The 25,638-nt window shown below is 43.5% G+C and overlaps 1 protein-coding gene across 1 annotated transcript in view; it reads right to left on the minus strand.

Annotated features, from left to right (window-relative positions):
- Positions 1-25,638, minus strand: part of ACIN1 (apoptotic chromatin condensation inducer 1) — a 36,915-nt gene that overhangs the window by 8,014 nt on the left and 3,263 nt on the right. Inside the window, exons 3-9 of the mRNA XM_017864194.1 lie at positions 23,998-24,109; positions 23,455-23,578; positions 14,748-14,835; positions 12,547-13,809; positions 11,822-12,040; positions 11,156-11,271; positions 2,448-2,676 (exon numbers count right to left, since the gene is read on the minus strand). Coding sequence (XP_017719683.1) covers positions 2,448-2,676; positions 11,156-11,271; positions 11,822-12,040; positions 12,547-13,809; positions 14,748-14,835; positions 23,455-23,578; positions 23,998-24,109 — 2,151 coding nt within the window. The remainder of the gene's footprint in view (positions 1-2,447; positions 2,677-11,155; positions 11,272-11,821; positions 12,041-12,546; positions 13,810-14,747; positions 14,836-23,454; positions 23,579-23,997; positions 24,110-25,638) is intronic.

A 25,638-nucleotide genomic window follows, 5' to 3' on the forward strand; every position in this document is an offset into this window, starting at 1 on the left:
TGCTTATTTCTGGAAAAACTAAGACCTCTCTACCACTCTTCTAAAGGGTAGGGCAGAAACCTCGTGATGAAATCCCTTTCCCATCCACCCCCGCCCCAGCCCCGTTTGTGTCGTCTAACCAAGTCTCCTTGGTCTCTGTTAAGGGCCAGCCTGACCCCTAGCTGGGCCGCTCTCGATGGGTAAGTTAGTGAGGAGGAAAAAAAAAAAAAAAAGTCTTAATTAAAACAGGAAAAACATGAACCAAATAAATAAATAAATCAGAAAAAATAAAGATATAGAAAAAAATAAAGTAAAATATTAAAAAAAGAAGAAGAAAATAAAGAAGAAAATAAACTAGGAATATGACAAATGTTCCAGGTACCATCTCACACCTGGGATCTTCAGTTCAGCCAATCGCACCTCACTGTGTACTGTATCTAGTCAACCGCCGGTCCAATCAGAATGAGCCCTCCCTGCTAGGCGCTGTGCAATTGGTGGGGGGTTGGGTTGGCAAAAAAGGTGGGCGCACGGCGTGGTAGTCAGCACGGCACTGCCAGAGTCCTCCCAGGGGCGCAGGGGGGGCGGGAGGGAAACGTGTGGGGGGACGCTGCCCAGTTTCCATGATGTCAAGACAGTTCACTGGCGGTGGCCAGGCTCAGCGAGGGACAGAGGGGGGAAAGGGGCAGAGACATCAGTCCTGGCCCTGTAGGGACATCATCTTGCAGTCCCTGATGAGATGGCCTGTGAGTAGCAGGAATGATCCTTGCCTTTTATCGTGAGAGGCAGGCAGGACCCTATGTCCACCAGTGGCAAGCTGCAGCAATACCACCACCCAATACTTGGAATCCAGGTGATGACTCCAGAGTCCCTTTCTCCTCTGCCTGTAACTGGGGAGGGGGTCCTCTCACCGAGTGGGATCATGGAGCCTCTGATGAAGGTAGCCTGGGAATAGTAGGTGAATATCCCCCAGACCTGGCACACATTCAGCAGCAAGGTCAGAATACTTCTCTTCGGAGAGTTGTGGCTGGCATCTCCTCAGGGACTCCAGCTGAGACAGTGGTTCCAGTCAGGTGGATGAAATGAGTCCCTGCCTCCAGGGATGGAGGAGAAGTTGGAGCAACCAACATGCTGCCCTTCACCATGGACAACAGGGACCAAAGGAAAGTCCATCTGATGAGCAAGTGGTGATACATGGGCTGGGCTGTCATCAGCATTAAATCCCCAGGGGCTCAGACCCTAGACTCCTCTGCACGGTTCCTAGTCGTCACAGCTTAAGTAGAGGGTCCCACTCAGTGTTTTACAGCATGGCACTGCGATCACAAACTTTAGGAGGTCTTGGTGCCCTAGACGGGGATCCCAACAGTCTGTAGCAAACAAGGCAACCCACAGTCCTCAAAAGGGCAAGGGCATGTGGGCAGGCGCCCCAGCACTGGCACAAGCTCTTCTTGGGGTGTCCCAAGTAGGGAGATGATGCAAGTCCACCCCTTTCCAAATGTTTTTTGCTTGCTCAATACAAGTCTCTCCAGAACAGTGTTCTTCTTGGCCCCCTGATGTAAGCAAGACAGGGAGGCAAAAGGGGGCCCATCACAGGAGCCCATATACATGCCCCCCTCTGGCCAAGACACCTGGATAGCAGACTTGGCTCTGATTGGGCAGCTCAGTAGCAGCGGGTGGGTCCAGAGGAAGAGGCGGCATCAGCGATTGGCCAGTTGGGCAGGGTTATATTTTACGGGCGGATTACCGTACATGAGGTACTTGGACAAAGTTTTACGGGGAAGAAGGACCTTGTAATAAATAATATTCTGCACATCAAATCACTTTCACCGGCCCCCACCCCCGCAACACACACCAGAAAAAGGCTACACACACAACAGTCCCTCCCACCCTGTTACCCCACTCCTAAACCCAGCTCATTCTTTCTCAATTACTTTAAGAGCCAAGAAGACTTCGCTGGCTCTGATGGGGGAAGCCCCCTGAATTGGGTGCAGGACACAAGATAACATATGCCAAAAAAGGAGATAGAGGGGTCAAGGATAACTGAGAAGGGGCCTTCTGGATCACAAGGGCTGGCTTCTAAATAGCTACATCTCTGCAATGAGACCACTGGGGGGCAGAGGAGGAACAAAAATTTCTCAGCATGGCTGGTCTTGTGAGAACCATCAATGTCCACTAGATGGCGTTGGGCTCCATCAGGCTTTTAAAAAGGAGGGAAAGCTAAAGGAGTTACCACCAGAAGCTTGGGAAGACAGCAGGAAAAGCTGAACATAAATCTTAGATAAAGGGCCATTATCAGACTTTCCAGTTCGTTACAAACGTCTAGAATCTGGGCACTACTTCCCCAACAAGGAAAGGAAAATGAATGAGCCCTGTCCCCACCACAAGAGGTCTCCCTTGCTAAACCAGCGAATTCTCCCTTGGCCCTATTCTGATCCAAGTCCCTGCCTCATCCTTCCTTTAAGTTAACCCACTGTGTAAAACGGATCACTAGAGTGGTCTACTCTTTCCCTTAGGTCCATTCCTGCCCACCCACCCCAACAGGTGGCTTGGATGTTTACCTCTTTCTTCTCCTCATCTTCAACACTGCCCTCCGGGCGGTCATCATTGCTGACTTGGTCTGCAATAGGCATAGGAGGTTCTGGAACATCATTTTCAGGTCTGTTTTCACTTGTGTCCATGGTCACTTCCTCCTTCTCCTCACTGACAGGAGGGGGGGGAGTGGTGGTGGTGGGGGGGCGCAGAAAAGAACCAAGGGGGAAGAGAGAGCAAGATGTTAGTTACGGGGTCAGGAAACCCCCATGCCTCCTCACTTGGGTGGGATTAGGAGGGCTGCTTTTCTGATCAAGGTTAGAGACCTTGTCCCAATGGGAAAAGTGGGAAACAGATTTTCCTTGGGGAAAGAGTGTGGATCACAGCAACCACATCCACCCATTGCCCAGATGAGTTAAAGTTGTCATTTGTGGGGTTAGGACTGCAACTATTCTCAGGTAATAACTCACCAGAGTACTCTTATATGAAGGGAGAAAAATCCTCTGAAAATAGTCCCACAAAAGTGACTGTGATTTACCCACAACCCTGTGGCCTCAGTCTCCCTGGCCACAGGCACCTTTACATAGCAAAATTGCATAAAAAACGAAGGGAAGCCCGAGTCCCTTAAAAAGACAAGAAAGAATGGCCACGGCTTTGGCAAAAAAGCCTGACCTGTGTTTAATCAACTGCTTAATAAGTAAAGGCCTGCTGACCCTCAGGATCTGGAGACACCAGCATGGAGAAAATGGTGGGGGTGGGGGCTGCAGGGAAGCAGGCCTGGTGAAGGTTCAAGCTTCAAGGATCCTCTCATTCAAAAGGAAAAATTAAAACTGCTGAATTGAGTACGAGAGCTCAGAGAAGATTAGGGCCACTTTTACCTGCTCAGAGGTGTAGAAACTGTTCCTACATTCGGCTTTCACCCAGTTTCTCCCACTCCCTCATTCCAACTTCCAAGAGATAAAGAGAGCAGGCCTCCTAGTCAGGACACACCCTCCCCCACATAGGCAGCTTCCCCCACGAACACCAAACCCACTCTCCCACTCTTCATCTCTCAAGTTAGCTCCCATTTCAGGCAAAGAATCCCAGAGATTCACTTCAGATAAACTATCTTTCCACCTTTGATTTCTGTCTTCATCTCCAACTTCTACGTCAAATCTCACCCCCTCTACCACCCAAACACCAAGCAAAAAAAATCAAAGATGATCAGAGGCCTAAGGCTCAGGAGAGGGGAAACCAAGCCTCCCAGGCCGATAATCACCACCAGAAAAGTCAGCATTCCCAACAGGCTGACTGACACTCAGAGGTCAGAAGAACCTCCCTAGAGCAGTCAAGGAGGGATGCACTAGGGGGTTAGGGGGAGGGGAAAATCGGAACTGGGCCCCCAGCTAACAGGCCCCCACAGAAACACGAGATTGAACTGCTTATATCTAGAGAAAAGACTTACAAAAAAAAAAATTTCTATTTCCCATACAGAAAGGGCAAATGGGGCCAATTAGAAACTGGGCAGGAAGGACAAAGGGGAAAAGCAGAATGACTGAAAACAAACCAAAACGCAAGACGGAATGAAAGCCATGAGGAAGAGAAGGAAGATGAGGCGAGCTAGAGCGGTGGGGAAAAGGCATACATGGAAATGTGAAGCTCTCACCCTTCTTTGCTTTCTGATAACATGATTTTTTTTCTCCCCCTGGAAGTGCTGTTTATCCCTTTCTGGAATGGAAGAAATAACAAAAACCAAACAAAAAAAATCCTAAAAAAAATAAAGAAAAAAAAAGCACACCTTCCTTGTCCCAAGATCCCACCACCTCCTCCCCAGCCACCCGATCCAGAGAGAGAAAATTAAGATGTAGCAACCGGGGATCCAAAAAATGGTAAATGGAAGGGGAGGTGGTGGTGGTGGTGCGGGGAGGCTAAAACAGATCTGGCTTTTAAGAGATAAGCGTTAAGTCCTCACGGCAAACCCCGAGTTCAGCTGGATTGGTCTCTCTGGAGAAGGAGGAAGAGGGCCAGGCTGCTGGTAGTGGCTGGCTCTATTGTATTGGCGGAGCGGCAGCGATCAGCCGGAGACATGCAGGGGAGCCATCTTGCCACTTACCCAGCAGCCCGTGTGTGCGGATGGGGGAGGGCCTTGCTGCAGCAGGGGAGGGGAAAGAAAAGAGGGAGGGAGCTGCGTGAGCAAGGTTCTTATACTTTGGCAGGCCACAGGGAGCTGACTGCCGGCTCCAGAGGCCTGGCCTTCTTTTCTCAGGTTACAGCAGCTACAGAGGCTTAACCCCCGAGGGCCGGGGTGCTCCCTCCTGGTATTCCCAGGGGACAGGGGAGGGGGCTGGCTGTAGGACATGTAAAGTTACAGCTGCTTGATTGGAAGATTCCAGAGAATAGAAGGCAGGCAAACAGCAGAAGTGGGAGTGAAAAAGGATTAAATAAAAGAACGATAAAACCCAAGTTGAAAAGTGACTAAAGAAGGATGGTAATGAAAGCTGGATACAGGGTGGGGCATGAGAAATGTTTTATGTGCCTACCACCCTCTATCCAGTAATCTAGGCATGGAACACTGAAACCAGACCAACCAGTCAGATGCTGCAGGTAGGGAGGTGGGATGGGAATTGTCACTATCCAATCACTACAGTAACTGGCTGCTCACCCCGGCAATGACCACGTGTTACTACTCCAACATGTCCTTTTCCCAGGGATGGCGGAGGGAAGTGGATAAGCAGGGAGAGTTCTTTTTTCAATTACCAGTAGAAGCGGGGCAGGGGGTGGTGTCTCTGAAGAGATGACAGACAACTTTGTTTTATAGAGTCTTTAATAAGGTCACCCTGCCCCAGGGTCCACTGGGGCCAGAAAAAGAAAGGATAAACAGGGCAAGGGGACCTTGGGTAGCTGAAGCTTCAAGGCCACTTCTTGAAGCAAGGGCTCCAAGGTGAGGCTCTAAAGCAGATAAGACAGTGAAGTGAGAGTGCTGCTGTAACGGGCGGGGGAGATCAGCTGGGCAGAAAGCGATTGGGAACTAAGCAGAAAATATTCACCATGGGAATCTTCACTAGACCAAAGTGGGTAACATGCTAATAATTCAAAAAGTGCTCAGTAGATACTCAAAATGCTTATTTGTTGACTGCAGAGATGTTCCTTTTGTATCGTAGTGGCAGAAGTTTACACTAAGACAAACTTCTGAGAACCAAAGCTCAGTGTCTTGTGTAACATTTGAGCTTTTAGCTAGGAATGAAATTTTCTCCCGGCTGCTTAAAATCTTACACTTACAATGCCAGCTGCACGCTAAAGTGGCCATATTTATACATTACTTTAAATGTTTCCTTTCACATAGTGGTCCCTGTCTGCTCAGGGTAAGAGTGAAGCCTTTGGAGTCAGACTGGCCAGCCCCACTCTTTTGAAAGTTGTGTGATAGTAGGCAAGTTCCTGGTTCTGTGTATCTGTTTTGTAATCTGCAAAGTGGGCATAATAACAATACCTATTTCATGGAACAGTGTAACAAGTGTTAGCTCCTAAGAGTCTGGCTTGGAGGACACCCCAAGTGAAGGTACAGATATATGTAAAATACATGAATACTCAATAGGCCATTATCTCATTTGATGCCACCTCTGGGGCTTTGAGTTTCCTCAAGAGCAGACTGCTTGTTCTCTGAGGCAAAGCCATTCGGTGATTGGCATGACAGGTTTTCAGCAATGCCCTTATCACTCTGTACAATAACTGCTACTTTACCTGCCCCCCATCTCTACCTTGCATAATTCCTCAAGGGTAGGGATTGCATCTCTTGGCCCCCTAGCCCAGGGCTTAACACAAAGTAATGTTCCCTAACTATTTCTGAATTAGGGTGTCACTGTGGGTACCAAGTGGACACCTACTAAATGTTTGCTAATCTGAAAGTTTTCTTTTTGAAAAAAAATTTTTTTGGCTGGGCGTGGTGGCTCACGCCTGTAATCCCAGCACTTTGGGATTTGGGAGGCTGAGGTGGGTGGATCACCAGCCTGACCAACATGGAGAAACCCCGTCTCTACTAAAAATACAAAATTAGTGAGGCGTGGCAGCGCATGCCTGTAAATCCCAGCTACTCAGGAGGCTGAAGCAGGAGAATCGCTTGAACCCAGGACGCAGAGGTTGTGGTGAGCCGAGATCGTGCCATTACACTCCAGCCTGGGCAACAAGAGCAAAACTCCGTCTCAAAAAAAAAGAAAAAAAAATTTTAATAGAATCCCCCAAAGAATGTTACACCACAGAAAATGCTACCTTCAGCCATCCTCAAATAAAATGCTCTGTTTATCCACTGTCCTAAAATACTCTCAGCTGCTAATATGCCTCTCCAGAAGTGGCTGATTTTGAGAGATTTTGTTATTGAAAATTCCTTTTTTTTTTTTGAGACAGAGTCTCACTCTGTCACCCAGGCTGGAGTGCAGTGGAACGATCTCGGCTCTCTGCAAGCTCCGCCTCCCGGGTTCACGCCATTCTCCTGCCTCAGCCTCCTGAGTAGCTGGGACTACAGGTGCCCGCCACCACGCCAGGCTAATTTTTTGTATTTTTAGTAGAGATGGGGTTTTACTGTGTGTCAGCCAGGATGGTCTTGATCTCCTGACCTTGTGATCCGCCCGCCTTGGCCTCCCAAAGTGCTGGGATTACAGGTGTGAGCCACCGCACCCGGCCAAAAATTCCTTTTTTTAAGAATAAGAATCTTACGACGCTCTCCTTTACCCTCTGAAGACACAGGAGGTGTGTGTTTTCTATTTCCCCATGATCTATTCTGTGGAACCCAAGAATTCCAAACATTTTATTTTCAGACAATAATCAGGGCCGGGCGTGGTGGCTCACACCTGTAATACCAACACTTTGGGAGGCTGAGGCAGGAAGACTGCTGAGGCCAGGAGTTTGAGACCAGCCTGGCCAACATGGTGAAACTCCATCTCTATTAAAAATACAAAAATTAGCTGGGTGTGGCAGCCTGCGTCTGTAGTCCCAGCTACTCAGGAGGCTGAGGCATGATAACTGCTTGAATCCAGGAGGTGGAGGTTGCAGTGAGCAGAGATTGGGCCACTGCACTCCAGCCTGGGTGACAGAGTGACTCTGTCTCCAAAAAAAAAAAGAAAAAGAAAAAAGATAGAGGAATCCTTGAAACTGTCCCCCCCAAATGGACTCTATCTACTTGCAGGACTAGTACCAAAGCCTTGATAACTATGTGTCAGAGCCCAACACAGCTTAACAGTCTGTGAAATTGCACAGAATAAGCAGTGGGGATATCTACCCATAATTAAACAGTACACAAAGAAGCCCAGAAGAAAACAACGTGACTACTTGGAGGCTAATAATACCATATTGCAATTCATATGTGAATATGAGATTCAGAGAAGCTAATGGAAAGGGAAATTCCTATAGCCATATATGTTCAAATTTTAGTTACTATAGAAAATTCATGAAGAGCTGAAAAACCGATGTGAAAATTTAGTAAGAAACAGTGGGACTAGATACCCTCAGGAGCATACTGGTCCCAAGATAACCAAGAACAGTATGATTTTGGGGTATTTGTCCTTAGATAATTTCTCAGTGGAGCAAACTCTATTGATGACAACAAATTCTGCTTTTTCATGCATCATTTGGGATATTGGCATTGTATGTCCCCTGAGGAGTATCAATTACACCATCATATTGGCTTAAAGAACCATTACCTTCCTCCTACACAGGCAGAAGGACAAATAGGCATTGTACCAAGAACCTAAAGCTGCTACTTCCTGCTAGGTCTGTGAATATACAGGAAGGTTGTATTGAGAGAAATCCAGGTCTGAATTAACTACGGCTGAATGATACAGCTGCCCACACAAACAAATCCCCTCTTTCATTTCTTCCGCTTTTTTTTTTTCAGTAAAAAGAGAATACCACTATTTTCTGCTATATAGGGACATTTTTGTTATACCCACAGGAGGCAGAAGACCAGAGTTTTGAACAGGGCTCAACTGAAACAGGACTGAGGACCCATAAATTCCTGCTCCAAGCAATGAAAAAGACACCTTACCTCATAAATTTAGAATTCCTCAGGCACAATCAGAATCAGAATGGATTTAACCAAACACAGCAAAAAAGTTGGTCAATCTCTTCCAAGTGGTGACAGGTCCTTGAAGTCTAATTTTTTTTTTTTTTAACACTTTACTGCTCTGTTTTTTTAAAGTCATATGACTTCTTGTTGAGACAGACAGAAAAACCAAGGTTAAACCATAAATGGTCTTTTCCATTTGTTTTTTTTGAGATGGAGTTTCACTCTTGTTGCCTAGGCTGGAGTGCAATGACGTGATCTCAGCTCACTACAACTTCCGCCTCCTGGGTTCAGGTGATTCTCCTGTCTCAGCCTCCCGAGTAGCTGGGATTACAGGAATGTGCACCATGCCCGGCTAATTTTGTATTTTTAGTAGACGGGGGTTTCACCATATTGGTCAGGCTGGTCTTGAATTCCTGACCTCAGGTGATCCACCTGCCTTGGCCTCTCAAAATGCTGGGATTACAGGCATGAGTCACCACGCCTGGCCACACCATAAATGGTCTTTTCCATTTAGCATTGTTGATTCTGCTTTCAAAATTGGCCAGGGCTCTAGAGGGCTGCCAGGCTGCACACTTAACACTCTGGAAGGGTGAGAGACCAGGAAGGGTGTTGTTAATCAGTTGTGGTAGGGCCTCCAGAAATGTACGCAACCTTCTCAAAGATTTACCAGATCCAATGCCTATGGGTTTAGGCCTTTGGGCATCCCATTTTGTTAGGATGTTGAACAAACCATCTGGTAGGCAGTAGAAGGAAAGGAGGTACGAGTGATGTGTGTGAACTGCTCCTCAGTGAAAACTGCTTTTCCCCTTCTATACACTACTCCACTGAAGCTAGCCTAGGCAACAACGGACAATCTAAATATCTGCCCAAGATGCCACCTGCCCATCACCTTATTAGAATCAATGTGACTAAATTATTTCAGTCATAAAATGAAGATCAAAACCACCTTTACCTGGAGTGAGGGGACAGGAAACTCTATGACTCCAAGCTTCATGAGCCCTGGACTTGCATGGGAATGTCCAGAAAAAAAGCTGCTTCAAAACAAAATAAAATGCCTTTCTGTTGCTAGGATCTCATAAACCCACAGAATTTTAAGGCTAGCAAAGAGCTTTTCAGAAAATCACTTTCTTCCCAAGGTGCACAGGAAGCAGTTCCTCAGGCCCGATTAGTAGCAGGCTGTCAATACCCACTTCAAAACTGCCATTTCACAAAGGACATGCTTTTGTAAAATGGAATGTAAAATGTACCTCCATGGAATTGGGAGGAGGTGGGCAGGTATTATGTCTGGTTGAGGGATATGGAAGAAAAAATGTCACCCCATTTCCTCATCGATGATGTAGCTGGGGAATCCTGAACACCTTCCAGAATCCGCTGAGTTTTCACTTTATGGTCCTAGAAGAAAAACCCTTTTCCAAAAGGATAATGTACCCATTCCAGAAGGGGAAAAACAAAAAAATTTCAAAGGAAGTAGAGTGAACTTTTGGCTGCCAAACAAAAAATGTTAACAGCCACAAGATGGCAGCAGAGGTAAGACTATCAGAATGCACAAGGATATACCCCCAGCAAGAGTATACCCCCAGGCAAAAGCTATATAGTAAGGTCTATAAAACTATCATTAAAGTCACAAGCAAATCAGATAAATCATGTCACCTGCCCACTACTCTCCAAAAGTCAGAGTTAAAGTACCGTTTGAAGCTCTCAGAAGAGTGTAAATTATTATTAGACAATTACATATAGGGGAAAATCATACTGGTAGCATTAGTGTTAATATGGCATAAAAACAAGTATAGAATAACTTTAGGCTAACAATCTACATAGGACATTCTACAAAGCAGTTCAGGGTTCCTGATATCTAAAAGCTAAGCAATCTTATTCCCATAAGCCTTCATTTTTTCATTTCCCATAAGACTATGAAGCCAGGAATTCTGGCTCATTGGCTTCTTAATTTATAATACCTATCTCAGAAGAATGAATGACATACCTATTTAATTACAAATTTAACCTGATATAAGTATTTCTCTAGGGCTTAATATAAGGATTTTAAAAATTCACATTAATTGTATAAATCTTAAGTTCAATCACATGGTCTTAAAGGCCCAGGAATAAACTTCTGACTTGAAAGGAACTTCGTAATTTGCTGTACTGTATGCTGTTAAGAACTAGGATAGCTTAATGACAGGTAGTAACTAGGGAAAAAGCACAAACTAAAAAATAGCACCCAGCTGTGCCTTTCTTTATTAAGACCCTCAAAATCCTTTATTAAACTGGGTTCCTAGGTAAACGTGAGTTAAAGGATAAGATGCCCTGAGTCAATTCCTTTACATGGTTTTGAGTGTGGAAGCAGAAGCTTCTATTGCCTGAACCTTAAAGGAGTTGATTATTTTGGCTGGATGATCCCAGGTGAGTTTTCCTTGTGCCCTGATGACCACTTTTCAGGTTACCTTAAAGGTGGTGGCTCCCAACATAGTAACTGAAGTCTAGCCTTTGTCCAGATAAAGCTCTGCCTTTATGTTTTAAAAGGAAACTAGGACTGCCTAGTCAAAGAACCCTAGGGAGTGAAGAACTATTGCACACTCATAGTTCCTTGTTATACCCCGGTCGAGATATATCACTTACACAATGTGATGAATTCTTTCTGATTCTGGCAGATGAGAGGTCTGAGTCTCTGAGGTTTGGGGCTGTGTGGCAGCTGGTGGCTCTGCCTCTTCAGCTTCACACTTCTTTGGGCTCCCCTGTCAGGAGATAGCAAAAACAAACAGCAAAATATTTAAATCTGCTTGGCTCCTTTTCTTCTACCAGAAGCCTGAAAAAGGCAGGGCAGGACATACACAGTACCAGCTCTACACACAGCTCTCTGTATATTTCATTTCATTTTAGAGTAAGGAATGGAACATGGCTTAAAAATAGGTACTTCAAGAATATTTATGCCAGCAATCATTTTATCAGAATTTTTAATTTTTTTCCTTTTCCTCAACGATCCTTGTTCTGACAGATTTCTTTTTTGAGAGAACTAAGAAAAGGTTGCTTCCTTTTGGCAGATAAAAGGAGGAGTTATGAGGAAGAATTGACCGTGGGGGCCCTGGAGATAACCCTGATGCTCAGCCTCATGTAGAACTTCCACGAACCAGGGAGCTGGAAATGAGTTAAGAAGGATTAACAGGTATCCACTACATTTCTACTGAACCTTGTCCAGACTTAACTTTTTAGTCTTATAGCAAAGACAGGAGGGAAAATCTTGTTTAATCCTCCATCTCTGTGTAGGGAGGGGTCACAATAGCCTACCCGCTCAGGCTGTAACCTCTGGGTCACACGCTTTTCAGCTGGTTCAGGCTGACTCAGACGCCTTGCTTGGACAGAGGATGAGGAGGTGGAAGTCCTCTCCTTTGGCTCATGGACCTGTAGTTGTGGCACTGGTGGAGTTGCAACCTCCTGACCAGAAGAGGGATCTTTGGTTTCAGTATAGCTGGTGCTGCTATCCCTGGAGACTCCAGGGCTCAGAGACTAAAATAAAATGAAACACGTAACAAGGAAAATTATTGTATATGGTATATATTCAGTAGATTGCTGAGTTTTCCAGTTTCCATGAACCAAATTTTATACTCTGGACGTTTCTGTGTTTACTTCCATTTTGTCTGTGTTTATTCCCATTTAGTGATCTCCTTGACCACTTATTTAACAAATTACTAAGTTTTAACTAGATGCTAGATCCTGGAACACACACGTAAAAGGGCATGCCCATACCCTCAAGAAGTTTACATCTAGTGGAGGAGATGAGTATGTAAATTGAACATTCTATCAAAGGCACTCAAAATGAAAAAGAACCCCATTTTAGGAATCAATTAATTGAAAATTCGATTCTGAAATGAAGAGAAAAGTAATCAGTGAAGGAGACTAAAGGAGGCTTTTCCTATTTCTTTCAGAAATCATGACCGGTCCTCTAGGGGCTGAAATGAAAACCACTGGAATATGACAGAACATTAGTACACCTAGGATTCTCTCATACTCACTTTTCTGCTGTTGCTTGATGCTGAACGAGAACGTGAACGTGACCTTGATCTGGACTCTGATGTTGATCTGGAGCCTATCTTGGGTCTACCACGAGGGTTGGCATGAGTACGTGCCTGGGCTACATCTCTCTGCGTGGATCTGAGCGGTGAATGAGACCGAGAACCTGAACTGTCAGGAGAGCGAGATCTTGATCTAGAACTGGAGGAGGAAGATGATGAGGACCGGCTAGAGGATGAATCAGCTGGCTGTTTCAATCTGTGGCTTGGGAGAAGGGTATGAGAAGCTCTTCTGCCTTCCTTCTGTTCCAAAGATGGCTGTTTCAGACATTCTTCAGTGATTCCTTTGGCCAGTGCTAACTCCTCAATTTCTAGAGGGAGTGGCTGAGCAGATTTGTCTGACTCAGGTTCAAGATCCTTCTGGGCTGAGTAGTCAGCCAGTGTGCTTTTCTGAACCAGAGGCAGGACACTCTCCTCTGGCACTTTCTCTGCTGGAGATTCTGCTTTGGTGTCTGCAGGACTTGACAAAGGAGACAGGCCTCCTACCAACTGGACAGTATGCTGAGATACTAATAGCTCCCTGGTCTCAGCATCTGTATTAGGAGGAGATAACTGAATGAGGACAGGGGGGGCTGGGCCTTCCATGGGCTCTATTTCTTCTTCGCTACGGAGTTGTATATGAGGTGGTGGAGAAGATGCTTCCTTGGTAAGTAAAGGTGGAGGAGTCTCCTCCTCGCTGGCAGTTTGCTCTGGTTGCACTACAAGTGGGGCCTTCTTTAGATCTTCAGTCAGTCGAGGAGGGGAAGGAGACTTCGATTTTTCCTTTAAGCCTTGTGCAGATTTTATTTCTCTTCCTTCCTCCTCAAGGGGAGATGTTGTTTTCATTTCCTTCTCCTGCTGCTGTCTGGCCAGATGACTTTTTCTAGCCTCTTCCTGGGATCTTGTAACTCTCCCTCCTCTCTCTAACACCTCCTGTTCCTGGGATCTTGTTTTGGGTCTCTCATCCATCATCTCCTCTGGTTTTACTCTAGGCATCTCTTCCCCTTCTTCCTTAAACTCTTTCAGGATTGGTGCCTCCCTAGATTTTTGTCCCTCATCATCATCTTCCTCTTCTTCATCTTCTTCCTCCTCCTCCTCCTCCTCCTCCTCTTCCTCCTCTGTTTTCAAATTTCGTTCTGCTCTGACCCTTAGGTTTCTGGAAGGTGTTTCTTGATCCTCTTCCTCCTCACCAGGCTGGCTGCCCTCAGAGAGTTTAGCTGCTCTTGCCTGAAATAACAGATATACAATGGCTCCAAATGTATTTGCTCACAATCAACAGAGGAGAGAAAGTGTCTAATGAGATACCCCTAGGAAGGAGAAATTCAATGATACATACTTTCAGCAACAGAAACAGGAGTGACAGGAGACAATCATGACCAACTGTGGCACTTAGGGGAATCAAAATAGAGTGACCAAAAGAAGTACAATAATGAAGCTACGTCTATGTAGTTTAAATTTTAGCTTCAAACACCCTTTTTTTTTCCAGTAAAATATTGGCAGAGCATCTAGAAAGTAGAAGGGTGGATAGGGGGCTGAGGAGAACTAACCTACTATCAATTAATATGATTATCTTTTTATCATTTTAGTATATTTCTTTTTATTCTTTCCTCTAATCACTTCCTTTGTACAGTCATAATTACACTACACATAACACTTTTGTATTCTGCCCACTTAGTATTATATTATATAACTTTAAGGCTTTAATTGAATGGTTAATTATGTCATATCTTGTCTAATAATGTGCTTTAAGAATACAGAGCAGCCTGCTAACTTTCCAATTTAAACTTTGTAAAAATATTCACTTAGAAATCTGAAAGGTAGAGCAGATCTAAATAAAAAAACAAAATGAACAACAAAAAGATGACAAAGAGAAGGAAGATGACTACAAAGAAAACTAGAGGCCAGAGCAGTGGCTCACGCTTGTAATCCCAACCCTTTGGGAAGCTGAGGTGGAAGGATTGCTGAAGTCTAGGAGGTCGAGGCTGTAGTGAGCTGTGATTGCGCCACTGCACTCAGGCCTAGGCGACAGAGTCAGACTCTGTCCCAAAAAAGAAAAATAAAACCCCTAAATGTAGAGACATACGAACTCGAAACAAGTTTGAGGAGAAAAGAAGACATCCAAAGCATTACTAAAGAGGTGATGCTTTAGGAGGTATCTGAGTTACCTGTCTGACCCTAGATGATCGTCTTTCTCCTTTCCTCGGTTTCTCATCATCAGAGTCACCTTTCTCTTCAGAAACTGAGGAGCTTTTCCTATTGAATGAAAAGAATCAAGTCAGATTCATGAAGTGAAGACTCATTCACGGCTTTTTAAAAATCAGACTTTCTAATATCCAACCAATTACAGCATATGAACCTATCAAGACTTATCTGTATCAATTTCTTTGACTTCTATGCTAAAGAAAAGACTACATAAAGCCCTAAGGTCAGGGTCTTATTGGTAATTCTTGGTGTGCATGTCTAGTATATTTTCAACACCTCAAAGCCAATTCACATATTATAAATAACTCAAACAAATGTAAAATAATTTCCAGGGGCTTCAAATTGTCTAGCAGGGATGTACAAATACAAAGTGTACTTATATAACTATTCTACAAAGTGTTCTTACTCTGAATAAAGTTTAAGACTTCATTACGTTCTGTATCCATTTTTCTGGATTGCCTATTACTACCACTTCCTAATTTCAACCAAAATATTATGATTAAATACATGAATTTGCACAATAACAAACTCAAGAAATAAATACTTAGAGGAATGTTTTTCAGCAACCTGAAGTTCCCAGAAATTACTTCAAGCCAACTGGATGGGGTTTCAGAACTGGGTCCTCTCTACTAGGTTTTATGTATTAGAGCTCAAGGTAAGATTTTTTTTTTTTTTTTTGAGATGGAGTCTCACTCTGTTGCCCAGGCTGGATGCAGTGGTGCAATCTCGCCTCACTGCAACCTCTGCCTCCTGGCTTCAAACCATTCTCACGTCTCAGCCTCCTGAGCAGCTGGGATTATAGGCACCCACCACCATGCCTGGCTAATTTTTTTATTTTTAGTAGAGATGGAGTTTTTTTTTTTTTTTTTTTTTGAGACAGTCTCTCGCTCTGTTGCCCAGGCTGGAGTGCAGTGGCCGATCTCAGCTGACCACAAGCTCTGCCTCCCGGGTTCACACCATTCTCCTGCCTCAGCCTCCCAAGCAGCTGGGACTACAGGTGCCTGCCAACACGACTGGCTAATTTTTTGTGTTTTTAGGAGAGACGGGGTTTCACCATGTTAGCCAGGATGGTCTCGATCTCCTGACCTCGTGACCTGCCTGCCTTGGCCTCCTAAAGTGCTGTGATTATAGGAGTGAGCCACCGTGCCCCGCCAAGATGGGGTTTCACCCTGTTAGACAGGCTGGTCTCAAACTCCTAACCTCAAGTGATCTGCCCGCCTTGGCCTCCCAAAGCGCTGGAATTACAGGCATGAGCTCACGTGTTTTTCTTTTTTTGAGACAGAGTTTTGCTCTTGTTGCCCAGGATGGAGTGCAAAGGCATGATCTCGGCTCACTGCAACCTCTGCCTCCCGGGTTCAAGCGATTCTCCTGCTTCAGCCTACTGGGCAACTGGGACTGCAAGCGCATGCCACAACACCTGGCTGATTTTGGTAATTTTTGCAAAGACGGAGTTTCATCATGTTGCCTAGGCTGGTCACGAACTCCTGGGCTCAAGCAATTCACCTGCCTTGGCCTCCCAAAGTTCTGGAATTACAGGTGTGAGCCACTGCACCCGGACTAGGTGAGCAGCCCGACTAGTGAGTTTTTTTTTTTTTTTGTTTTTTTTTTAAAGGAAAAAAGAGTTCTATTAAAAGAAAGCTTGGAAACCACCGAATGTTATCCTGAACAATTAATCTATGTAACACTGAAAGAAAGTTTCGCTCAGATTCCATGAAGGAAGGTAACTGGGTAAATTAAGTAATTTGAGTCTCAATATCTTTCTTTTTAGACAGTGTTTTGCTTTATCACCCAGGTTGGAGTGCAGTGGCATGATCATGGCTCACGGCAGCCTCAGCCTCCAGCGCTCAAGTAATCCTCCCACCCTGGTCCTCCCGAAGTGCTGAGATTAAGGTATAAACCACTGTGTCCGAGTCTCAAATGTCGTGATTGAGAAAAAGGAGGGGCTTCACTAGATGATTTCTAAATTTCCTACCAGAATTAAGATCAACTAGGCCCGGGGACGGTGGCTCACGCCGGTAATCCCAGCACTTGGGATCACGAAGTCAGGAGATTGAGACCATCTTAACACAGTGAAACTCCGTCTCTACTAAAAATACAAAAAATTAGCCGGGCGTGGTGGCGGGCGCCTGTAGTCCAGCCACTCGGGAGGCTGAGGCAGGAGAATGGTGTGAACCCGGGAGGCGGAGCTTGCAGTGAGCCGAGATCACGTCACTGCACTCCAGCCTGGGCAACAGAGCAAGACTCCATCTCAAAGAAAAAAAAAAAAAGATCAACTATGTAGAGTAGCAATACCAATAACAATGAGAACCAGTTTAGAAAATAGCAAGAAGATAATTATATTCCAGATATTTAATCAGCTAGATTGGACTCAATTTTAATACAGTACAAAAGGTTTAAATGATCCACAAAACTATGTTCTATAGTAATAGTGCAAATAAAAGCAGGTGGTATGCAGCTCTAACCCCAGATCTTCTCTCTCGTTTTTTTTTTTTAAGACGGAGTCTTGCTTGTTGCCCAGGCTGGAGTACAATGGCACGATTTCAGTTCACTGCAACCTCCGCCTCCTGGGTTCAAGCGATTCTCCTGCCTCAGCTTCCTGAGTAACTGGGATTACAGGCGCCCACCACCATGCCCAGCTAATTTTGTATTTTTAGTAGAGACGGGTTTTTGCCATATTGGCCAGGCTGGTCTCGAACTCCTGACCTTGTGATCTGCCCGCCTCTGCCTCCCAAAGTGCTGGGATTACAGCTGTAAGCCACCGTGCCCGGCTTTCTCTCTTATTTCTATATCCTTTCAATCTAAAATGAACTAGGTGAATGCTTCTGTAATAAGAAGTAAAAAATCAAAATGAGGCTGGTCGTGGTGGCTCACGCCTGCACTCCTAGCATTTTGAGAGGCCGAGGTGGGTGGATCACGAGGTCAGGAGTACGACTAGCCTGGCCATTATGGTAAAACCCCGTCTGTACTAAAAATACAAAAAAAAATTAGCTGGGTGTGGTGGCGCACGCCTGTAGTCCCAGCTACTCAAGGGGTTGAGGCAGAAGAATCGCTCGAACCTGGGAGGCAAAGTTGCAGTGAGCTGAGATGGTGCTACTGCACTCCAGCCTGGGCGACAGAGCGAGACTCTATCTCAAAAAACAAAAAAAAAAAAACAAAAAAAAACCCAAAATGAAACTAATGAAATCAATTAGAAGACTACACATATTTTGTAAAACTTTACTTCATGATCATTTGATTAAAAGGACCTCTGAGTATATACCATTTCATATCTGGGTAAGTGAACAAAGATTTGTGTTATGGTTGTTCATACACGATATATGATTAGGATACACAGTAACAGGCCAGACTCTTTAGCAAACATTTGAAGTTATCTGTAAGACAGTAGTGCAGTGAAATGAAATAATCATTTCATAATTCAGTGATCTGAAATAGGCTAAATTATAAAATGAGTAAAACCAAAATAAAAAGTTTTCATAAATGTTAGGCAAAGTTCCTTCGCAAGTATCAACGAAAGAAGCTAATTTATCTCACACACACCAAAAAAAAAGGGCATGTACAAGGTTGGTCAGAGATAAATGTGTTAAAGTCAAGGCTGGGTGCAGTGGCTCACACCTGTAATCCCAGCACTTTGGGAGGCTGAGGCGGGCAGATCACGAGGTCAGGAGATCGAGACCATGGTGAAATCCCTTCTCTACTAAAAATACAAAAAATTAGCTGGGCGCGGTGCCGGGGGGTGCCTGTAGTCCCAGTTACCCGGGAGGCTGAGGCAGGAGAATGGCGTGAACCCGGAAGGCGAAGCTTGCAGTGAGCTGAGATAGTGCTAGTGCACTCCAGCCTGGGTGACAGAGCCAGATTCTGTCTCAAAAATAAAGAAAGTCAAATAACTGAGTTGCAATTTTAAAATTAGTATGTACAAGCAAAACAGCCTCTTTACCTACCTACTGTGAACTATATGCTATTTATTGGATTGTTATTTTTGATACTGTAAAACTGCAGTGATAGGATTTCTGGATGATTACTCCTCTGGAAGAACTCTTAGTAAGTCATCAAAGATATCGGAGAAATGAGCAGGGCTGTTCAGAAAGGTTTGGTCACCACTGTTTTGCAATAAAAGTGAAAACTGGAGGGGCCTTAGAAATGAAACAAGAAATTAGTCAGCAATGCAAAATATAAAGAGATGAGGAATCTCTTTCTAATTCTTTGGAAAGAGCTGATGTGATGCAGACAAACAAGAACATGGCCACACTGAATGTCTTAGGCCAGATGTTAGTAACACATGTAGACAGTGAGTGCTTTAGCTAAGGGTGGAGCCAATACTGATAACAGGCTAATAAATGTATTTCAGGATTCGAAAAACAAGTCAGGGTAAACATTAAATTTCCAAGAGTCCAAAGCCAGAAGTCTTCACAGAAAGGAAAAGGCAGTTGCTAGACAATGCAGGATATATTAAAGTGCAGAATGTTTAAGGGTCATAGAGGAAATAGTTCTTCATCCTAGAAAACAAAATACTGGGCAGGATTTGTGGGACCAAAGTAAGGTAGCCAGAGATCGAAGAAAAGCCTGTGGCTAAAAGGTAACCTTAGGTGTGAATAAGAAGCAGGAATGAAGAGAATACAGACCTGGAAACAATACCAAACCTAAATCTGACTCATGTTAGACCTGTAAGTAAGTTACCTAGCGTTTCTCCACAATTTCAGCATCCAGGTTTTAACATGGAGAAAAAGGAATGAGGGGCATACTCTATAAGCCAAAGCATACTCTATAAGCCAAAGGCTAGCTAAAGTCACCTTTGTTAAAGAATCAATATTCTGAATATCCATTTTAAAATGTATTTTCTTAGTTTGAGCTCTTTTTGAAAAAATTAAGGACAGTAAGAATTTTTATACACACAGTCATGATATGGAAGGAAATTCAGATAATTTCTGACTATGGTAGGTGGATAATGAGTCCCAACACCTTAGAAAAATCTGAAGAAAGTGATGGAGACATAAGAAGGAAAGTCAGACAGGATTTTATAAACCAATTATTTCTTTGAGACAGGGTTTCACTCTGTTGCCTGCCACCTTGATCTCTAGGGCCCAAGCAATCTTCCCACTTCATCCTCCCGAGCAGCTGGGACCACAGGCATGTGCCATCACAGGCAGCTAATGTTTTCTATTTTTTTGTACAGATAGGACTTGCTACGTTGCTTAGGCCAGTCTCCTGGGAGATCCTCCCACCTCAGCCTCCCAAAGTGCTAGGATTACAGATGTGAGACACCACACCATACCTGGGCAAACCAATTCTTCCTTCCTATTTGGGATTTTGCCAATAGCACATAAATAGGAGGATGCTGGAATACAAACCAAAGATCTTGATAAATTGTAACACTGAAAAACTCTTCCTTCAGTTAGTCATTCATAAAATGAATTGGTCAACAGATCCACTCAGGGACTATTTTAAAAAATCTAGTCCCAGGACTCCCATTCCTTGAGATTATTTGGGTAGGGGCCAGGAATCCATATTCTTAAACATAATAATATTAAAACAAACAAAAAATCCCCCTCAGGTTCCAAAAGTGTTTTGAAAAAGGTTAGTAGGAAACTTAATCAAAATTTGTTATTCAAGAAAGAACCCCAAAACATCCAAAGCTAACAAATAAGCTGCCACTGCAATGGCATACTGGCATATGGCAGACTGAGATACTACACCTGGAAGAATCTGATTTCTGGGCAAACACTAGGGTTAATGCTGATCCAACTAAGCACTGATAGAACTCCAAACGGCCACTCCATTCAGGACCTTAACTGAATGTTGTACAACATCGATAATGGGATTCTTATTTAAGCCAAGATCAGAGGTAGGAAAGTTTACGGCATAAAGGACACTGAAGAGCATGTAAGGAAATGATGAGCAGTACTCTACAATTTACTACATTTATGCTTTTCAGTTTATTTTTCACTTTTTTTTTTTTTTAACCTCTGGGTTATTTTTTTTTCATCCATCCATTATTAGCCATGGGCAGGGTCTGATGACATAAAGCACTGAAAAGATTGGCTACCCTTACTCTAAATCTTTGCTTTTGAAATCTATTTCAGAAATCATTTCTCATTTTCATTTCAAATTATATTAAGAACTGAGAGCCTCTTTTTTTTTTTCTTTAAAAGAGAGCTCCTTATCAAATCATGGTCCTATAAAGAATTTTCAATGGTTCCCCCATTACCTATAGAACTGAAAAAAAAAAAACCCTCATAGCCTTATTGGCCTGGCATTTAAAGCCCTCTGTATATNTACCCTTACTCTAAATCTTTGCTTTTGAAATCTATTTCAGAAATCATTTCTCATTTTCATTTCAAATTATATTAAGAACTGAGAGCCTCTTTTTTTTTTTCTTTAAAAGAGAGCTCCTTATCAAATCATGGTCCTATAAAGAATTTTCAATGGTTCCCCATTACCTATAGAACTGAAAAAAAAAAAACCCTCATAGCCTTATTGGCCTGGCATTTAAAGCCCTCTGTATATCACCCTAATCTGCCTTGTAATAGTCTACCTTGAGAATACTCTACTTTGGCTAGTCTACTACCTCTTCTTTAAAAATACCATATTCATTCCTCTGTCTCTGCCTTTGTTCCTTCCTAAAAATATCTTTTTGTATCCTCTCTGCCAAACCATTTCTAAGGCTCAGCTCAAATCCTATACCTCTTTATGAGGCTTTCTCTAATCACTGTAGTCCTCAGAGCTCTTCCACTCTTTTGGGTCCCTATGTCTCTATCACTGTCACATACTATCTTCTATTGTTCGATTTATGTGCAATTGTTCTCTCTTCCTAACAGACTTTACGCTGTGCTAACTCCCAACATACTCTCACATGGAGATATGTACGCAGTAGGAATTCAATAAATTTTTTTTTTAGTTTTATGTGAGAAGAAATACTGACAATTTTGTAAGAGCTTTCTATTTCCTCCTGGCTTTAAAACTGGGGGGGAAAGGGCGCAGAGAGTAAAGTGGATCAGCTGAGGGTCTACTACTCTCACATTTAAGGAGAAAAGAGGTCCCTAAGGAATTTAATAATTCCGAAGTATTTTCTTACTTAAAGATTTCTAAAATGTCTTTCTGGGTCTAAGACTCGGATCAAGAAAAACAGGGACTAAGTAAAACATGACTTTAAAACTAGGCTCAAAGGCCCTCTATTTTCTCTAACCTTTTGGATAATTTCTTTCCCACCATTAAATATCTCCTAAAAAATCTATTTCCATGAAGATTCTATCGCTGCTTAGCCTTTTGACTAAAACCAAGTGTAGTCCACGAAGGAATTCTATATTAATCAGAAGAGCTGGAAACTTCCATACATCCTAAAAATACTGATTATTGTGGATTCCGCACCCCCTCAACATTACGAATTATTCAAAATACTTGTTAAGTTACACATTGGTTTAATAAATCTACTAACAATTCACATGTCTTACATACATATTAAGTATCCCCTTCCCAAAATGTTTGGGATAACAAGTGTTTTAGATTTTGGATTTTTGAATATCTGCATTATACTTTCTGATTCAGCATCCCTAATCTGAAAACTCAAAATCTGAAATGCTCTGATGAGCATTTCCTTTGAGTGTCCTGTGAATGCTCAAAAAGTTTTGGGTCTTTGGATTAGGCATGCTCAACCTGTACATGTTCTCCTGAAAGTATACTGACTTAGACAGGGAGTACTCAAAAGACAAAGGCTATATTTATAGACTTCTGCTTGAGATATCATGCAAAATTGGGTGCTTATTGTTATATATATTTTTTGAGACAAAGTCTTGCTCTATTGTCCAGGCTGGAGTGCAATGGTGCAATCTCGGTTCACTGCAACCTCCGCCTCCCAGGTTCAAGCTATTCTCCTGCCTTAGCCTCCCGAGTCACTGGGATTACAGGTGCCTGCCACCACACCCGGCTAATTTTTGTATTTAAGAGATGGGGTTTTGCCATGTTGACCAGGCTGGTCTGGAACTCCTGACCTCAGGTGATCCGCCTACCTCGGCCTCCCAAAGTGCTGGGATTACAGGCGTGAGCCACCTCGCCCAGCCTGGGTGCTTAATATTTTTTATAATGTGAAGAAATTAATTAATCTTGCCTGAACCAATCCCATATACTAGGTTAGAGCTCCCTATCATAATATGCTCACATAATACTCTGGGTTGCCTTGCACAGCAGCCAATACAACTGTAACTAATGTCCATCTCCTCACTAGACTAAGTTTCTTGGGGCTGAGACTTCTTTCTTTACTATATTCCTAGTGCCTAGCATGTGCCTGGTATACAAGTATACAATAAAAATCTGTTGATTAGACCACAGCAGATGCCCAATTCGGGGAGATGACTGAATGTGTTAACATGTAATATACACAATTGGTGAGGAGATGAAAAAGAGTTGACTGTTGCCAAATTCAGAGGTAGAAGAGTTGAAGAGGTACAGATGAGAAGAAAAATCACACTGCTTCGTAAAACACTGAGAAGGTAACACAATATATAGGTGAAAGCAGACTTCAAAAAGGATGTATACTTTCCATGAGAAACAGATGTCAAATATCAATGTCACAGAATTTCCCTGGGACTTTCATGGAGGCTTAGCATGAAAGGAGGTGTAACTACCTCCCCCCACCAACTACGCAGGATTGACAAAACAGCGCAGTGGGGAGGGAGATACGTACTGGGCGAATGTCTGCTGAGCTCCAGCTCTGGTCTCTCCAGGCTGCTCTGAAAGTCAGGAGGCAGCAGGGAAGCCACTCCCTCAGGATGGATCATCTCGTCCTCCGACTCAGCTGAAGCTTCTGCAAAGTACAGATCGGGTCGGGGCAGGGAGGGAGTGAAGGACTCAGCATGTAGGAATATGTAGAGGAGTGAAGGAGGTCAGCAAAGTCACAGATACAGAGATACATACCAAAAAGAGCACCATATACAAAGAAAAAACTCCCTGGGATTCAGCACTACTTCATCTAAATAGTAGCTTAATTTACTTATAACTCTTCCTGTTGGCAGGAATCCTCTTCTAACAAGACAGTCAAATTAAGTGTCCTCTTCCCTGACAAAAGTAAATAGTAAATCACTTGGCTTCACGGGCTATGAAAGCAAGTAAGTAGCAGTCTCAGCCTCACTTATTTCTGAAATTGCCTAGTTAGACAGGCCTATCTACTCGGTGACAGGGATAAGAATGACGAACTCCTTGTTAAAAGTGACAATCTGGGCTTACCTTCAAGTTCTGCAGCTTCTCGAGCTTCACGTTCCAGACGCTGCCTAAGTAGCTCCTGCTGCTTTTCCAGATACTGTTTTATGAAACTGTTCTGGCTCATTTCCTCACCAATCTGTGTAGAGGAAATGAAAAAAGAGGGTCTAGGAAAACAAACCAGGAAAATGCAAAGAAGAAAATTCCATGGAGCAAAGTTGGACCCAAGAAAGATAACTAAAATGTTGGAAGGCTCTTTTCTAAGTTGGTTCTATATTGCAGAACAGAATAGCCTTGAGTCACAAAAAAAAAAAGGCAAAAAGAAGAGCTGCATATAATTTTTTGTTTTAAATACTCAGTTTCCAAAGAATGATATTGGTACACAAATTACTTTTTTTAATTTTTATTTTCTGAGACAGAGTTTCACTCTGTTGCCCAGGCTGGAGTGCAGTGGTGTGATCTCAGCACACTGCAACCTCTGCCTCCTGGCTTCAAATGATTCTCCTGCCTCAGCCTCCTGAGTAGCTGGGATTACAGGTGTGAGCCACCACACTCGGACAATTTTTTATTTTTAGTAGAGACGGAGTTTCACTATGTTGGTCAGACGTCTCAAACTCCTGACCTCAAGTGATCCACCCGCCTCAGCCTTCCAAAGTGCTGGGATTACAGGCATGAGCCACCGTGCCCAGCCACAAATAACCTTAAATTAAAATTCCTGTAATTATACCTTTTAGGCTAAATTCCTAGATTACGTGGAACATTATCTAAAGGGTAATCTAAAATTTCCTTTTGGTAGTATCAAGACTGAAGCATGGTAGCTCACATCTGCAATCCCAGTACTTTGGGAGGCTGAAGTGGGAAGACTGCTTGAGCTCAGGAGTTCAAGACTAGCTTCAGCAACATGGTGAAACCCGTCTCTATCAAAAATACAAAAAGCTGGGCATATTGTGTTGTGAGTTTGCCATCCTGGCTACTCAGGAGGTGGTAGGTGCAGTGAGCCGAGATCGTGCCACTGCACTGGGTTTAAACAACAAGACTCCATCTCAAGAAAAAAAAAAAAAAGAAAGCCAGTTCCTCCAAAAGATCAATCGTTACCTAGTCAGGAAACATTTTTTTTTTTCTTCCAGGTGGAGTATCACTCTGTCACCCAGGCTGGAGGACAATGGCGCGATCTCACCTTGCTGCAACCTCTGCCTCCCGGGTTCAAGTCATTCTCCTGCCTCAGCCTCCCGAGTAGCTGGGATTACAGACATGTGCCACCATACCCAGCTCATTTTTGCATTTTTAGTAAAGACAGGGTTTTGCCATGTTGGTCAGGCTAGTCTCAAACTCCTGACCTCAGATGATCCACCCGCCTTGGCCTCCCAAAGTGCTAGCATTATAGGTGTGAGCCACAATGCCGGGCCTCATATCCAGGAAACATTTTATCAAACGTCTCCAAAATTCAAGTACAGTATTTAAAAGTATGAAATCAAGAGACTAAGAAAAGGGATATCCATTGAGCATTTAGACAAAGTTATAACTCCATATTGTATGGGTGAAAGGAAATCCTTGGTAATAGGAGCTTATGCCTTTTCCTATTTTTTTCTGTAATAGATTCCCAAGTTGCTCTTCTGACCTCCAGCTTTCTCTTCACAAGTTCTCCTCCCTAGAACCTTCTTGCTTAGC

This window comes from Rhinopithecus bieti, unplaced genomic scaffold (assembly GCF_001698545.2).
Source record: "Rhinopithecus bieti isolate Rb0 unplaced genomic scaffold, ASM169854v2 scaffold_74680, whole genome shotgun sequence".
NCBI classification, from domain to species: Eukaryota; Metazoa; Chordata; class Mammalia; order Primates; family Cercopithecidae; genus Rhinopithecus; species Rhinopithecus bieti.